This window comes from Melopsittacus undulatus, chromosome 12 (assembly GCF_012275295.1).
Source record: "Melopsittacus undulatus isolate bMelUnd1 chromosome 12, bMelUnd1.mat.Z, whole genome shotgun sequence".
In the NCBI taxonomy this organism is placed as follows: Eukaryota; Metazoa; Chordata; class Aves; order Psittaciformes; family Psittaculidae; genus Melopsittacus; species Melopsittacus undulatus.
The window spans coordinates 21142216-21160078 of record NC_047538.1 but is presented as its reverse complement, the minus strand read 5'-3'; the positions used below and the strand labels follow the sequence as shown (position 1 = coordinate 21160078).

At 39.4% G+C, this 17863-nt stretch overlaps 1 protein-coding gene across 1 annotated transcript; it reads right to left on the bottom strand.

The window, feature by feature from the left end:
- Positions 1-430: 430 nt before the first annotated feature.
- Positions 431-17341, bottom strand: ATP6V0A2 (ATPase H+ transporting V0 subunit a2). Its single transcript, XM_034068663.1, has 20 exons — positions 17135-17341; positions 15813-15891; positions 14371-14468; positions 13409-13546; positions 12813-12913; positions 11840-11966; positions 10975-11057; positions 10538-10631; positions 10125-10337; positions 9422-9572; positions 8545-8684; positions 7434-7591; positions 5813-5903; positions 5400-5518; positions 4781-4991; positions 4114-4233; positions 3762-3881; positions 2446-2563; positions 1678-1849; positions 431-816 (listed from the first exon to the last, which is right to left on the bottom strand). Exons 1-20 carry the CDS (start codon positions 17249-17251, stop codon positions 714-716), a joined length of 2553 nt encoding a protein of 850 aa, XP_033924554.1. The 5' UTR covers positions 17252-17341; the 3' UTR covers positions 431-713.
- Positions 17342-17863: the final 522 nt, after the last annotated feature.

Below are 17863 nucleotides of genomic sequence, written 5' to 3'. Positions count from 1 at the left end.
TTTTAACCATCAAAGTCACTGCAAGTGATGCGCTGCACCCAACTGGCTTTGGGGAGCAGCACATAAGAGCTTCTCCATACAGGGACGTAAGGGTTTTGCTTCCAGCCTCCACTTCCAATCCTGCCTTCTTCCATAAAACATTGCTGTGATGTTATTAAAGTAATAACTGGGCAGATCTCAGACTGAAAGTTAACACTGAAAAGTGTAATTTTAAATAGGGTCAGAGGGCAGGGTGTGTATAAATTTACATACCATAATCCTGACACTGAAACCATACTGCATTGGTCCTGAAGTAGATGAGATGGCATCTTGCTTAAGTAAGGGAGTAGCAATGAATGTTTAATGTGATGAAGAGTATTTCAGATAATGTAAAAATAGCCATTCAAGAAAATAAACAGCCTGAACAAAAAAAGGACACATCCACACTGGGTTTAGGACAAGCAGTAACAACTTTTCGTTTTTTCCAAGAATAAAATTAATTTACAACATTAGTTTATCAAGAAAAATGTACATTTTATATCTATATACTTTACAAGATGCTCCAGTTCTGCTATGTATTCCTATGGGAGGTATATATTACCGACATTATTTGGCTGCATTATAAGGCAATCAGTGGAAAAATACTTTGTCCGAAAAGAAACCATTCAGAGGTGAGATCCAATCACACGATTATTTGCAGACAATTCCAACCGGTTCTGCTGACAGCAGCCAAACTATGCTGTATCATCTTTATTAAAATGTGAAGAAATGTGCTTAAAAGAGAAAGGCGCAAACTTGTATCCTCCACCAGAGTAGAATTTGTTCTGAAATTCCACCCTGAAACGAGAAAAAAAAGCCTCTGATTAATCCAAAAGGACTGGTTGTCAAGGGACAGAACTGTGCAACGCAAGAAGCTGAACAAAACCAATCCTAATCCTGTCACTTATGCTTTCTGTGCAGCTACTTAAGCTTCCTAGCACAGTCCCAGGCAAATTTCAGCTTGCTCAGACTCAAACACACCAACATTGTGCTTGGTAATTGTTTGTTTCTCATTTCTTACTAATTTGTATTCTAGTTAACTGCAGTTAAGTGCTTTACAAATACACAGTATCATAAGGACAATATAATGCATACAGCTCTGCTTTTTTCCCATACTGTAGATTTTGTTAGGTTTCAAACTAAATAGTCTCTGAATCCACTATGATGTGCAGCTCATGAATTTAAGACTAAGAAAGGATTAAACCACTTAAGGGTTGGCAGGCCCGCTTTAGCAGAAGTCTTGCTGACTAATGTATGTAGGTGTTCTGTTCAACCAGATGAAATGGGCTGAAGCCATTCTGTGATACAACAGAACTGCAATTAAAAGTACCCACATTACTAATATTCTGTAGTGCAAAAAACTGCAATAGTATATATCAAATGAGCTCAGTTTGCACCAAAATGAACTCTAAATGTGGTTGAGGTTAATACGTATCATAAGCCAATATAATATTTGAATTTAATGAAAACATTCCAGAGGAACGATCATATCCAACTAACAAGCTGTTTATTTAATATAATTAAATAGATATATTAGAGTAGCATGAGGCTGTTCAAATTAATGTTTTTATTTTTAACAAGGCACCTGATATTGACACAAAAATCCCTCTCAAACAAGCCAGCATATGCTAAAGTGGTATAAACAGAAAATGAACTTACCAGTGAAGTCGTATAGCATGGAGAAAAGCAGAAAGCCCCTCCATGACCAGAAGAATAAAAACTGTTAGCACAGCAAAAAAGGCTAGAACAGGGACCAGCAGTAAGACACCATAGGTTGTATCCACACGGAGACCCACTCTCATCACCATTTGCCATAGAACTTCTGACAACTCTGTGAAATAAAAGATTTCCTAACTAGTGTTGATACTGGATACACGCACACAGTGAATTACTCTGACCTGCTCTCTAGTTTAAACAGTACTATAGGATCTGCTGAACATGGGAACTACAAGCAGTCATCCCCTTTTCCCCACATCCAAGTTAGCTGCCCCTCTCCTTCCCTCCCCTGAAATACTTAAAGGTACATCTCAGTTTCAAAATAAGATTCACTGCTGGCACCATTTTAAACCATGACACTAAGACAACATAAATACTTCCAAACTAGTCAATCAATGGAAAACAGGAAATGGTACTGTGACTACTGGTTCACTATTATGTGAGGAAACACTGTGCTCAGATAATGGGCCTCTTTACAACACAGAGCAATCAATGAGGAAAATCACTACATTCCAAACAGTGTCACAGTTTTAGCCTGGGGGCTTTCCACCGATCGTTATTAAAGAGGGAGTATTTGTAAATTAAGAAAAAGATATCATAGATGATTTCACTTCAACAAGGCCAGCCTCTCTGCAACCAGCATTAAAAATCCAGACATGAAAAAACCCCAACCAACTACCAACCAACCAAAATAATGAAGCCCCCACTTACGTGCATGAGCAAGACTTAATGCCCAGAGTCTCAGATATGAGGCCGTATTAGAAATACATCCTAGACAGTATTCAATGGTATGAATTGCTTGATTCATAAAAATATCTGCAAAATTAAACTAAAACATAAAAATACATTTATATCCATTTAAACAACATAGTACAACATGAGAGAACCAAAACACTGATCTGCAAATCTTAATATACATGGAAGAAAATTTCCATTACGAGGTAATACACCAATTTCATATCAAGTAAAAAAAGATACCAGCTATGTTTGAGATCCCAACTACACAGGCAACATTAAAAAATTAGATGCTATGGTTTTACAGTTTCCCCAGTAACGTTATGAATAGATAAAATGAATGCAATTTATGTTTTCCACTAGGAATATGATCTAATACTTGAAAACTCTAAATAGTAAAACCAGTCATGGTTCTAATTCCCATTCTATTGAGGTCGTAAGTTTAACGTGTCAATTTTTGTGTCTTTAAAACCAGAATTAATCATTAGCAATGCTACTGACAGAGAAACAACTAAAAATAATACTGTAAACTCACACTTGTCCAAGTATGAACAAGTATATTCATACTTGTTGCTAACAAAGAGTTCCAAGACTAATATTACTGCAAATTTTAATGCTTGCTTTGTATGGAACAATGCCACGTTTTATTTAAGCAAACAATTCTTGTACTTTCTATAATAAGAAGCACGAGTTTACAACCCCAGTGAAGCAAGTCCCATACATAGTCTGCATTGGGAAACTGAAGCCATTTTTTGTCTTTCAATTCACATGGACTCAGTGGAATCAGTTAAGACCCTTAAAACTTTGCTCAAACTAAACAATCACCAATGTCTCCCACCCCCTTCGAGCAGTAATCCTCATCACAAGATGTTATTTGCAGATGTAAAAAGACTTTTGTCTGGATGAAAAGCCAAGATTAATTAACAGGGAGCTGTGCAGCCATCCACTTGCCTTAATTTTAAGAACCCATAAAACCATACAAAACCCATGATTTTTATCCCACTCTTTAAGTTAAGAAAACTGGCCTTAGATGCAAAGCCTATAGATACAAACAAACCACTCCTCTGTTCTGCACTTCAGACAGATTGTGGTTTCCTGTAGCAATCTGAATATACCAAGAAATACTGAGAAAACAGCATACACAAAACAAAGTAAGTTGCATTCAGGCATTAAGGGCTTTGTAAAAGCTCAGCTGATTTTCTTGAAACTCAGTATACAGGTTATCTTCTTGATTTCCCACTTCTAATTTGCTTTTAAGGACACACAAAATAGATATTCAGTAAAAACATTACCTCCTCTCCTTCCACCTCTCTGTGCCCACTGTCTGAATGACTGCTTCCTTCTTCTATATCATGACATCTCAGCAGAGAAAGTTCTTCTTCGCTTTCTTTACGAACGAGCTTGTAGCCACTCTACAAAATGGAAACGTGTCATGTCTTCAAATGGACTGCAGTGTTGTGTTTGAAATTTAAAGTAGTTACAGGCAAAGGCAAAAAGAGAGCTGAAGAACTGAAGTTCTATTATGTGTTACAGTCAAAAACTTTCCAAGCTGAGTAGAACTATATCTACTAAGGACATCCCATGCAATACAACACCAGCTGAATTCTACACTGAAGAAACACACCAAACACACTCAATACTTACCCTGTACATTCTAATGCCTCGGCCTCCACTCTGCAACCAATATAAATAAAGTGGTTTGCCAAAAAGCATTACAGGAACAGAAAGAAAAGCAATAGTAAGTAAAAACCTCTGCAGAGCAACCTGTTGGAGGGGGAAAGAAAAAACAAGATTAGATCACAGGTTCAGAAGTTGGAAAAGCCTTCCCCTTTTCCTTTAAAGGCCTGTTTGAACATAAGAAAATGCTACTGATTTCAGCGAGCATGTGCTCCAAATTGAACATGTAAGTGTTTTACTTAAACATGTAAGTGTTTTACTTAATCAGACTCTTTAACTAGAGTACTCTTCAGGACTGGGTTCTATATTAAGACATTACTCACATTCAGTTTAGTAGGATTATTTACAACAAATAGAAAAGCATCAGAATTACAAGTGTGAGACTCTGTTCTCTAGCCTTAATTTTAACCTGGGAGATTTTGTTTTAGAAACAGGTGCTGTCACAAGTCACTACATAAAACTGTACAATCAGTTAAAGAGTATAAATATGTTGCTGAATCATAATGTGTATTCAGTTTCCCCTTAGGCAGATAACACTCCCCTTCCCAAGAGACACTCAGCCTTTCATGACTGGCAAAGTGTTATCTGCACAGGGGACATGGGATCTTCAGAAGCTTGTTCTAATACTGCTAACCTGTCCAGTGTAGAAGGGCTCCGTTCCATCACCAGCAAACAGGAACATGTTAATAAACTGTATCAGAATACTAGGAGCAGACGCAGAGTTCTCTGCAGAGTACGCCAACCATTTGAAGAATATCATAAACACCAGGTAGCCAAAGATGCACATCATGAATAAAAGTTCAGGAAGAAAAACCAAATAAATATTATACTTCTTCTCAAAATGCCTGCAATGATAAATGAGGAGGGGGGATGGAAAAATGAGTTTTACAAACATGATTTCAATAAAACAGAAGGGTACCCAGCACTTCCAAACAGCAGGACTAAAATTACAATCCACAACTGATTTCTTCATATTCAGTGAAATTTTCATCAAGTATTTCAGTGGAAATCAAGACCATCAGAAGCACGGGTCTCTATTTAGCAATAAGTGAGATAGGATCTTTTATTAGTTAATGTCTTCAGATTTTCTGGCATAACACTGACCCATCATCTTATTTATGTGAAGAACGACCTTATAAATACTATTATGTTGTTTTTAAAGTTGCTCCTGTTTCTCTTACTGGATCAACTGTTACAATCCAAGACTTGACAAAAACTGCAATGTTAATATTGTCTTAACTTCTTGTACTTACAAGTGGTTAAATACCCCCAATACAACTCCAAATGTCATGTGAGTAACTCCAAAAATCACAGACATTTTCATCTTGAAAGAGTTTAAAAAACTGAGGCGGTTGCTTGCCAAATTCCAGATCTGAAGAAGAGAAAATAAAACCAGCATTAAAGAACAGTGTAATAGGAGGAATAAAACTGAGTCCTTTATCGGACACCAGAATTCTACCTCAAATGGGGATCACACCTGAGATTTAAGTTTTGTGAAAGTAGTTAAATCATGGACTTGTGAAGGGAAAAGCTCTTTTTGACTGGAGAATGCAAGCAGAAATGTATTTTTTCCATGGTTAGATTTATCCTCCTCATACACATAACAAAGCCTAATTAACAAATGACTGATCACCACAGATGGATAATTTAAGCAAACAGAACTAACCGGATCAATTCCAAAGGGATAAGCTCCATTGTATACACCAGAAACATTTGGATCCAGTGCCAAATAATGATTAGATTTCAGATCCTCAAGACTGCAAAGAAAAACACCATCAGACCTGACGTGTTTCAACATAGTGATAACATGTGCTTTCAGTCAACAAGACACTGCTCCTGCTTTCCTTGATATGACCTGCTCACCCACTGCAATACTTTTAAGAGAATAAAAGGATTTCTAGGCACAAAGGGCCCATCTAATAAAAACAGTAAGATTCTAGAAATCTCTAGAAACTCACAGTCCAGGCTTAATTTGCACTATCTTTGAAAGGGAAGTTTCTGGATTTTATTCCTTATTCCTCTAAAATGGAAAGTTTAATCTAAAAAGCTCACAATTTTCTTTCATATAAAATTCACTAATGCCCCAAAATAATTAGCATCTTCTTTCCCTCTGGATGAGTTTCCACTCTGACAACGCAAGCACTCTAAACCTGTTCACATTTTAACCAAAGTCAGTGGTTTTGACTCTATTTTAAACCACTTCCTGGTTTTGAGGCAAAATGAGATGCAAGCTGTGAACACTTAAATACCAAAGGGTCATGACAGCTCACAACACTGAGGTTATCCCACTTCATGAAAAAGGCGGTTTGAAAATTCACATAGCCTACTTTCTTCCTAACTACCAAGAAAACCTGCAGAGGTTAATGATTGATGGGTAATTTCATTGTGAACTGTGGGTCTCTTTACCCTAAATGCTAATGCTGTTTGGTTGTTCATTGCAGAAGCACAACTTTGGACACATTTCTCCAAAAGCAGCCCTGTGTTTTCTATTCCTTTCACAGTCTGATACATACAAACCTCTCCTGGAAAACACAGGTTTTGTTTTGGAAACAAAACCATCAGCATAAAGACAAACCATAGCAGTGCACTTCTTATGAATAAGAAGAATACACAAAACAAAGCCCTATTCTATGACTCCATGATTCTGCTTCCTTCTGTTAGGATTTTTCAATACTACTGAAGTGTGCAGCCACTCATAAGAATGCCTTTGTGAGACCACAAAAAGAAAGATGCAAAACACACCTAGGATGATTTAGAGACTGAATTAACCTTCGAAACACCACTTCATAAAGTAAGATGCAAGTTCTTACTACCCATTAAAAGATCCTATCCCAGCTGCAGCTTTTAATCACTAGAAGTTATTAGCTAGCATATAGCATTATTTGTTCCAGAGAAGACTGACTGTCATCTATACTAAATGATAATACCCTAGAAGTTGTTCCAGGTGATATGTAAATGCAGTAAAGCAGCACTGATAAATACAAGACTGACCCAATACACTGACTGAATTAAACATTCAAATTCTAATAGTGGTTTTGCAAGAAATTGTGCTCTCTGTGGACTTCCCAATTTAAGATAATGGGAAATTTGATTTGTTTTTTTAAATAACTATTCCTGCCTTTTTTTATTCTAAGCTTAGATCTAATACTTGGCCCTTAGTGCACTAAAACTTGCTACCTTACTACTCACAATATAAGGATGGTTAAAATGGGTGAGCAAAAGGATTAAACTGTTGCAGGAAGTACATCTTTGGTTTAATGGTATAGCACACAGAGGCTGCTACTCACCGCCAAACCTTCTGTTCAAACATTGCAGAAACATTCCATCCAGAACCAAAGAGATTTACGGACTTTGAAAAACAGTCATTATAGATCAATCCAGTGTATACAGAAAAGAGACCCATCAATAAAAGAACATATCGGCCTTCAAATAACATTCTCATTATCTGTGAATATTGGAAAGAAAATAGAAGGAGATCCTCATCTGCCATGTGAACACCTGTTATCTGAACACTTATGAAAGAAACGCATTTTTGCCATAGAAAGACTTCTATAAACTCTTGTGAAGAGTCATTAAGGAATATGAAGAAGAGGCCAATCAAAACGTAACAGAGTATTTTGCTTTAAGCACATGAATATGCAATTTACAACGTCAGGCACCAAATGAACGCTGTTCAGCTCCCCACATTCACAGCTTTACATGACAGTGATTTACTCATAAAGGTTTACATGTGTTAGAAAACAGAACAAGCAGCAAGTATATTCTGAAAGACAATTGTGCTTAAATTGAATGCAGAGAACTGAAGTCCCCAAGCAAGCTCCCACGACAAACTGAGACTTTCCTCATTGGCACCATTACACTTTTTAATCCACATTTCCTTCCTGGAAAGTGTTTTCACTGGAAACTAGTTTTCAAGAAGTTAAGCCATTCTTAATTAAATATAATTCTAATGACAGATGCAGGTGCTCCTGCATTCCAACCCCGTATGACTCAAAAATTACTTAAATTTAATATATTTCAAACTACAACTCATTTTCAGAAACAAGAAAACGAAATTTGAACATCATTTTATCCTCAACATTAGTCACTGTAATCACATGCTGTAGAACACATATATCACTGAGCAGCCCTAACAGAATGAAAGATAAGCCCAACAGTATCTACTAATCTTTGTCAGTCTTTCATTGCAGCTTGATTCTTTCTGCCCTTTCCAAAAAAAGTGAATAGCTTGTTAAGGTTGAGCAATCATTGAGTGTTAATCTTGAGCAATCAAGCACAGAAAATCCTGCAACAAAGGAGAAAACTCTGTCTAATACAATGTGCTACAAATGGTGTTTTTCAGAAACACAGTAACTGAACTTATCTTGCTGGATAGGAAGTATTTGTAATTCCATTTACCTCATCTTGTGATCTTTTTAATCGAGGGTGGTTTTCATATAATATTGTCAAGAGTGCAAATATGAACATTAGCAGACCATGCCCAAAGTCTCCAAACATAACAGCAAACAGGAAGGGAAAAGTGATGATAGTGTAGAGAGCTGGAATGACAAAAGAACAGATTTCAGGTGTATAGCACAGCAGATGACATTGCTCTCTGAATTATGCCTAAGCAATTCAACTGCTTTAACTTCTCAAACACCTCTCAGATTTAAGTTTGAAAGACATTTCACCCCCTACTAATAGATCTTTCCTCACACCAAAAATGTAACTCAGTTTAAAGCTCACTTATTGTGTATCCCTTAGTAACAAGAACACTGCAGCGGAGCATTAGCTGGCAATTCTGATGATGGCAATATGAGCCCAGGAAATAAGCCCCAAACAAACAGTTCTGTATTATAATGTACATTCTTATAATGTACAGTATGACAGAGTCAACATAGCTACAGAATTACACAAGGACATTAAACTAACTGGGCTGTACAAGTTGCATATTTTCAAGCCATAAGCTCCATGCTTCAGTAAGATCAACAGCCATCACCAAAGCTTTTTTTCTCCTAAATAGCTTATCTCACCCAAAGTAAAATATATAAGGAAACACTATACATCTATTATCAGTATCTTTACTGCTAAAATAACTAATCAAAATAGAATCCCATCTTACTTTTTGGAGACCATTTATACTTCTGATGAGCTACTTCATTTTGAAACAGCTACTCATTAGTAGTATGCTTGTCACCACTTTGCCTTTACTAGTGTCTAACTCAGCAAGGCATTTAAACACTTAACAAGGGGAGCAGTAATGATAGCTCACAGTGTCCATTTCAGAAGGACCAACCTGGATTAACTTCCCCATAGTTTCCAACTCCATAAGCATCAACAATGTTTTGGAACCCTGAGGTGAATTTATTAGTGCGTATCAAAGTTGGAGGAGGTTGTGTTGTTGGGATGGTATTCATGAATGAAGAAACTGTAGCTCCACTCTTCCTCTAGTTACAAACAGAAAGACAACATTGATATAAAAACTCAGTGGATGCTTAATCTAATCAAAATGAACACATTTCCTCTATTAGCAGTTGCACTGATCCTGTAATATCCTTAAATTAAGCCCCAAGTTTAACATTTATCTCTTTGTGCCTAAACACTTATATTAATCTTTTCCTCTGATAACACTGTTTATGCACAGTGTTCTAATCCTGACTTTCTATTAAACATCAGATGAGACTCATCAGTCAATACTATAAAACAAAGATTTTGCTACTAAAAATTCTTCCCTATAAAACAAGACAACAGAGCTTGCACTCAGAACAACACAAGGGAATTAGCACCTCTGACTTGACTCCAAATAGCATTGTGAGCCCAGCCACACTCGGGTCCAACCCAGAAGTTATTCAAAGGAAAACATACTAAAACCACACAACACTCCCAACCCTTATGACTTACTTTTAGCCCATTTTAAATAACTCTACAAATAAGGAAGAAAGAAAGTAAATTAGTTCAAGCCAACAGTTTTAACACCAGTGAGCATTCAGCTGACTTACTGAGCCTTCCTCCAACGCATGGCGCAGACTTTGCAGATCAGCCACTGGACACCAAACCTCAGCAATTAAACATTTATTTGTGACATCAAAACTGCACAGGTTGAGTACATGATATATGGCTTTCATCTTCTTCACTTGGATAACCCATGTATAGATGGATTCAGATGCTTTACACAAGACTTGGCGTAAGTAATCCTCAGTTTTATGCAGCACCTTTGTCCAAGAAAAAACCAAAAGGATTTAACTGAAAATATAACAGTGGTTTTGTGAAAGGTGCAACACCAGACCAGGGACGTGACATAGGATCCATGGATACATGGATCCAAAGGCGATGCATTTTAGAACCATATTCATATATTATTATTTTCTGTAGGGCAATAAGTACAGCAAAAGGAACAATGTTATTTACTCACAATATGAAGATCCTGAATACGAACATTTAGTCCCTCAACAACTGTCCTGCGCTCCTCCGTGCTGTTTGGGTAGGGATACACATGACAGTGATAGCTACAGGAAAATGAGATTGTGTTAAATTACCAGACTAAACCAGAACAAATCACCCAGCCCCTTGCCCTAGTCAAATGTGCAACATGCCATTTAATAACCATGGAACAGATCCCACTGAAAGAGTCAGTGTTTTGCCTGTGCTTAATAAGGACTGCAGCTAAAATGACTCATACATTTATTTCTACATTGTATAATGATAAAGCTAGACGCAAGGAAAGGGGCAACCAATTTAACTTCAGAAAGCTTGCCTAAAAATCAACACTAAAAATCAAGGAAGGGGAGAAACTAAAAAGAAAATAATTCAGATATAAAGAAATTACACATATGAAGTTTTACTTCTTACCAGTCACAAATCTTCTTAACTTTCTGGCCAATCTGTTCACCCCAATAGGATACTAAAAAAACAAACCATTTTGTGGTTTCACCCTAAAAAAAAACCCAAAGAAGTTGTTTTGATGAGGTTTGTATTTAACCAACTCTAACGTCATATAGAGCAAAATAACCAATCTGAAGAATTAGAAAAAGTTGTGTAAGTAGCATTAACTTGCCACCAAGTTAGTGAAGACCAAGATATAAAACTGAAGTGTGCAAACATCTTGGTTTTTGCTATATCAAAGAAAAACAAAAACCGTTTTCAGGGAAAATAAGAGATTATATTTTACCATCTCAGAATTATTAGCAACAGAAAAGTCTTAACAAGTTAAAATGTTACAAATTAGGCGTGAAGCATTTAGAAGTGTCAGATTAGGCAGCTCTAACTGCAAGACTCACAGAAAGCCAATCCTTTAAGTTCAGAGAGAAAACTTCATAGAAGACCAAATCTACTCAACCTTTTTCCTGAGCTACTGAATGAACAAGTAAAATAACTATTAAAAGGTCTGTACAGACCTAGTTAATAAATATCCAAGCAGCCATTTCTACCATGTATTTTGATCAAGGTAGCCAGCCATAAATTCACTGCTATTCTACAGTAAAGTTCTGCACTCATCAAGCTGAACCTTGATAAATTTAATTGCCATTCCAATAGTTATGGTGGCATCAAGACCTCTACTTTCGAGGTCTGACAAGTTCTAATACTGTAAAATAGTTTTCCCTCCAAGGGCACTGGGAAATAATCCACATTCAGTACAGGCAAAGCTGAGCACAGTTTTCCCAAATCTTATGAAAAGTACAAGCAAAATGAACTGGCAGTTGTAACGTTTACTCACTGTATCTGAATCCTCCAGACACTCATCCAGCTCTGCATACGTAAGAATAGTGTAGCCTTTACAGACTCTCCACAGCATTTTTTCGAATGCTTCCACTTTTGCCATGTGAACTAAGCCAGATATGAACCTATGGAAAAAGAAAATGGAAAAGTAACCTAAAATCCACAAGAAGAATTAAGAACCCAAGAGTACATCATCACTCTGGATCATATAGTCACTAGTTTACCATCGGCCATCTCTAGTGAAGGAAGCATCACCCTAAATGGGAAGTAACTTGTATATAAAATAGACTCAATTTCTATTTGGAAACAGACTGTAAACCTGAGCACAGAACTAGAATCATATTTATTTCTTTCTGTGATAGTCAGGTTCTTAAAGTTTTCTGGGTAATATACTCTCTCAACAGTGCTGTAGAGAGCAGTACCCAAACATCATTTTAAAGGCAAGTAGGCAATACCATTAATCACAGAATCATAGAACAGTTAGGTTGGAAAGGATCTTAAGAACATCCAGTTCCAACCCCCCTGCCATGGACAGGGACACCTCACACTAAACCGTATCACCCAAGGCTCTGTCCAACATGGTCTTAAATACTGCCAGGGATGGATAACATTACATTTACAGCTGCCACTGCAAAGTGGTTAAACACTGTGTTTTTCCTAGTACAGAGTTTGAACAGCAGCAGAACTGACTTATATTTTCCTTATCGGACATACTCGGTTTGATGGAAGTTTTGTGACAGTGTTTTTGGTGCTCTCCTATATTCATCTCTTCAAATAATCCAATTTTGTTACAAAGGTACATTTGGGTCAGATTTTTACCCTGTCTAAAATGGTTTGACTCATGTGAAGTCACAACACTCACACTGCAGTCCATGTTTTAGAAAACAGCCCATTACTTCCAGCAGCTCATCAAGCAGGTTTGGAACAGCCCACACACACAACCTGCTGTACGCAGCCTGACCCATACCTACCCCAGCTTTGCACCCAGTCTGTGCATGCAGTTGTAATCCACCAATGGCTCATTCTCCACAGAGGGAAATTCTTCATAATTTATATGTAATTGGGATTCATACTAGGAAAAGAAAGAAATAAAGATGATTCACAGCTTTCAGAAAGAAAACAAACAACAACTTCCATTCATTTCTTATTCCAAAGGAGAAAATAAGTAAATTATTTCAACTAAAAAAAAAACATAAAACCCTTTCCTGTGTTCAGTTCAGACACAGAGAGATTTTTGGATCTCAAGTGCACTGCTCTTAGCAATGACAGTGTTGCAAAAGTTACCATTTCTTAGCACAGCTTATGCAGCAAAATAACACAAATCCACCTTCATTTGCAATTGGCATCAGCAGTAACATTCAGATGATTCATCAGAGAAATGACAAAGCCCTCTGCTTTGCTATGTACATGAGCACACTGTAACCCAGGAGCTTGCCATCTCTAGGTACTGAGCACAAATAGCAAATGAGATAGAGCACTGTAAAGCCCAACATCAAGTCACACACCTCACTAACAGCAGGCAACAGAAATGCCATGACACACAATCCTTGCCAAACAGGAGCAGTACCTCAGGTGTTCTCCTGACAAATCGCTGCGTGACCTCCAACATGCACATGTATTCTGTCAGCTCGAGCAGGTTCTTCCTCAACTTCTCTTTGTTTTTAGTCACTTCCCTCAATTCTGTCTCCAGTTTCTGCAACTGCTCCTAAGACACAGACAAAAAACGACATAGAATCAGTTCCACTGTCTTGGAAATTGGGGGAGAGTTAATTTTAAGCACATGTTAATTTGCCTCAATGATGGGTGTTTAAGCTCCATAGGTTTTACTCCTCAGCCTGCCAAAGATTGCTTTGTATTGAGTACAGTTAATCCTCCACTGGCATCTGTTAAGTCTTCTGTTCTGCCCCTAATTTGTGTCTAATCTCAGTAATGCAGACTTGGAGTTAGAACTTCAAATAGTACAGGATGGAAGACACCTACCTATTATTTTAATGGAAATACAGCAAAACAAGAATATCAGTTGAAATCATATCTGCATTTTACAAGCTTCTACTTCTACCATAATACCAGAAAAAGTACTCAGAGAAAACAGCTCCAGGTTTTGCAATGCAGCAGAACATTCATAACCCTGGGTACACAAAACTCCCATACACCCTGGAAATTTCGGATGCATGAGAAGAGTCTTAGGTAAGTCCCAAAGCAATAAATGAGGTGGAAGGACTGCATCTACAGACAGCAACAGTGCAATACGCCAATCCATCAAAGAGAGAGACAACTGCAAACCCCCCGAGTCAGCTTTGACCCTTCCACAGGAGCTCTGTGTCAGCATCAAGCCCTCACTGTCAGTTTCTGCAGTAACACTGGAAGAAAAGAAACTGGACAAAAAGGAGAACAAATGCTCCCATGCACCCCACACCCCTCCAGCTTCCCACCCTTTAACTGAAGTTATAAGATAGAAAGCAATTAAGTTTGAAATGAAGTTCCAAGATCCAGAGCTACATTTTGGCATCTGTTGCGTGGAAAAGGTACCTGGATTTCTAGAATGTGCTTCAGCAAAGGGGCAGGAGGAGCAACGTCTCCTTCAGGAAGTGGAATATCCGCTTTCTTTATTTCTTGTACTAAATAGCCTGGAGTGAGAAGGAAACCAGAATCAGAAAGGAAACTGTGTTGCCCTGTGCTTCCTAGAATGCTGCAGAGCTGACCTTCCGCTGTTCTCAGTGGTGCTGATGGCTCTGCAGAATCAGGCCCAAGCTATTCAATTCATCTATTTTAGCAACAACACACACTGTGGTCTTCAAAAGAGAGGGGCCAGGAATAAAACACACAGCACGTCTCTGCCTTGGAAGTCTGCAGAAGTAAGCAATCTTCAGAGTCTTCAGAATTAAATTTTCCAACCACAAGTACTTTTTAAGAAGCTTTTACCATTTCATAGCATGTCTTTGTTGCTCCAAGATAACACTTTCTGTTAACCATCTGCCAGACACTGACACTTTGCCCATTGAACCATGTTTGGAATAAAAAGTGATCAAACAAGGCAGCTTAAGCAACCTTGACAACAAATGCAACTCCCACTGGGCATGTGGCAACTAGCTACTGGGATGGTTTGGCATGACCAGCACATGCCTCTGATAGAGATTCCAACAAAAAGAATCCTTCAATGGTAACTTTTCCTCAGGATATATTGAAGAAATCTGCATCTTGGCTGTAATGTTCCACATCCTCTTCTCTATTCATTAACTGTCATGTGAATGCAATCATGAGGGTGCTTGGAAGTTCAACAGTATTGCATTACAGAACATGAAAAACTGACTTTATCTTATAGTCAAGGAAATATCCAAAGTAAGCTTCCCTTTTCTCCGTAGAGTTTTAAGCAGTCAATACTGAAATGGTCTCTATTTATTAGCAGCCCTATTAGCAGCTCTTCTTCACCTCTGAGCTTAAAACCCACCCCAAACCATATTCAACACGTGCACGTTGTGTTGTAAGGCAATTTTACAGCTCACAAACCCATGAAACAGGGATCAGTGGGAAAACATTGGAACAGGCTGCCCAGAGCTGTGAGGTCTCATGCTCAAAATCCCACCAGACATAGCCCTGGACAACCTGCTCCAGCTGCAGGTTCATGAGGTGATCCCAAGAGATCACTTCCAACCTAAACAACTCGAGATACACTCAAAACTGCTGCAGCAGATCAAGACAAGTTAAGGAATGTGTTTCCATGTTCTGATCCAATTCAGTATTACAGACAAGTCATCTCCAGCTCCAAAAAGCTACATAAAGACTACATTTGAGTGTAGTTTATGTATTTTTTCATACACATGAAAACTTTATCAGATTCTATAGTATGCAGATCATGAATACTGGGAAGATTAAAAACCTGCAGCTGAAACCTTCACTGTAGTTCTACTCTAGTAATGGAAACTTTAATAATGCTGAAGATGAGAAAGGGCAGACATGAAAATCAAGCTCACCAAGTATTCTTTCCATTTCTTCACACTTCTTGACTTCATTCACAAATTTTCTCTGAAATACACTTACATTTGGGTTAAGCTGAAGGAGAAGGAAAAAATGCTTATTAGGTCATAAAACCCCACAGCTATGTCTGTGGCTTCACGGAGCCAATTCTGCATATACTGTATGTGCTCTGTGTCTGCAGGGTGCTTTTCAGCTAAGAAGGTATGAAAACCTAAAAACATTAAGAAGCCTCCAAGTAGCCAGGTTGGTTTTATCACAGCAGAATTATCAATGCCTTTGCTAGCTTTACTCAAATAAGAAAGTAATGGGATCTACTGGAGATACCATTGGTAACCTTCTTCCTGCAGTGTTAAAATACCATTTAACAATTTCAAAGTAACAGAAAACCTTTCTACAAGCAAATGTTACGATGTATTTCCACAGAATCTATCTGAAATGTTAAGTTTTATAAGACTGTTTCCATGTCACAAGCATGGAATGTCTCTGACTACTTATTCAGCTTGTAAATCAGAGCCACTAATACATTATTTCTGGAATAACAGTGTGTCAGGTACCTGGAATGGCATCAGAATGTTACATGTAACCGCCATGTAATGATTCTTACACATCCATCTCTTCCTACCTGCCCTAGTTACTAACTAGCTGTTAATCTGAGTTCTCCCTACAACGACTTTGCAACCTATTCTGAAGGTAACTTGGATGACATTCCAAAGCCTCAGTCAGCAGGCAAAGTTCATATAATTATGATGAGACAACACAGTAACAATGCTAATAACTACCCGACCCAATTTTATGGTAGTCAGGCACGTAATTTCCTCCCAGGTGAATTGCTCATCCAGGAAGAGCCACGGTTTACAAACCAGCAACCTGTGACGTTGAATTAAAACCTACAGACAAGATACTTCTATCGAGCTGTCAGTGGTGTGGATGTATGTATTAGCTGTGCAGACACACATGCAGCCTGAAGTCAACTGTGGCTTCAAGCGGGTAATGGGCTCTCCTATGGGATCCTACTGCAAAAAGCCACCCAAGTTTAAGCAATTCCTGTGAGAAGGGTGGGATACAGCATCCCCAAACAGCCTTGTCTACAGCCTCTGGGCGACTGGGGCTGCACGTTGAGCTTCCATCACCCGATGCAGTACCAGCATGAGCCCCAACGCCTGCAAGCCAGGCAGGCAACGGAGCCTTTACATCGGGCCATGGGAATGAGACCTTCACCTGCCCACCCGCACCTCTCCCTGCTCGGCCTCCCCGCACCGCTGGGCCCGTCAGGCTCCTGCTCCCCCTCCCCACCGGAGGCCCCGCTGCCGGTACTCACGTCTCGGAACTCGGCCAGGCCCCGCTCGCCCACCTCGCTGAGGCACTCGTAGGCCGAGCCGCTCTGCAGGAAGAGCTGCGCCAGGCACATGGGCTCCGCACGGAACAGGGAGCCCATGGCGGCTGCGGGGGCAGCGGGGCCGGGGCTCGGCTCAGCGCGGCGGCCGCTGAGGGCCCGCAGCCCACGGCCCGGCGGCCATGGCGGAGCGCGGACAGCCCCTTCCGGGGCGGGGCTGGGGCCGGCCTCCTGCGGCTGAGGAGGAGAGCGGCAGGTAACGGGGTGGGCTTGAGGCAGGAGCTGCTCCCTGTGAGGGTGCTGAGGCACAGGGTGACCGGAGCAGCTGTGGCTGCCCCAGCCCTGCAGTGCTCAAGGACACAGGGGTTGGAGCAGCTGCTCCAGGGGAAGGGGTCCCTGCCCGTGGGAAGGGAATGGAACTGGATGAGCTTTGAGGTCCCCTCCAACCCAAACTGTTCTGTGGTTCTGTGAGATGTTTTCTTACCCTGTATAGCCCAGCTCACACAAGGATTAACAATGCAAAGCACTAACTGGAACAGAGAGTTACAGATCAATACATGCAAACGTCTAAGGCATTATTACTGTTCAGAAGTGTAAAATCTGACCAACTGCTCCCAAACCAGGTGGCATGAGGGGTTCACTGAGGAAGGGACAGCCACCTTGACCCACTACACCCAGAGGAGAGAACAAGCTTGAGCAGAGATCCATGCATGG

Bases quoted from the DNA above. Each gene is read 5' to 3' on its own strand.
- ATP6V0A2 (XM_034068663.1), bottom strand. From the start codon at position 17,251: ATGGGCTCCCTGTTCCGTGCGGAGCCCATGTGCCTGGCGCAGCTCTTC. The intron at 10,632-10,974 runs GTAAGAAGTAAA...ATTTTCCTGTAG, and splicing joins GTTAAGAAGATTTGTGACTG to CTATCACTGTCATGTGTATC. The intron at 5,519-5,812 runs GTTAGTTCTGTT...TCTCTTCTTCAG, and splicing joins ATCCCTTTGGAATTGATCCG to ATCTGGAATTTGGCAAGCAA.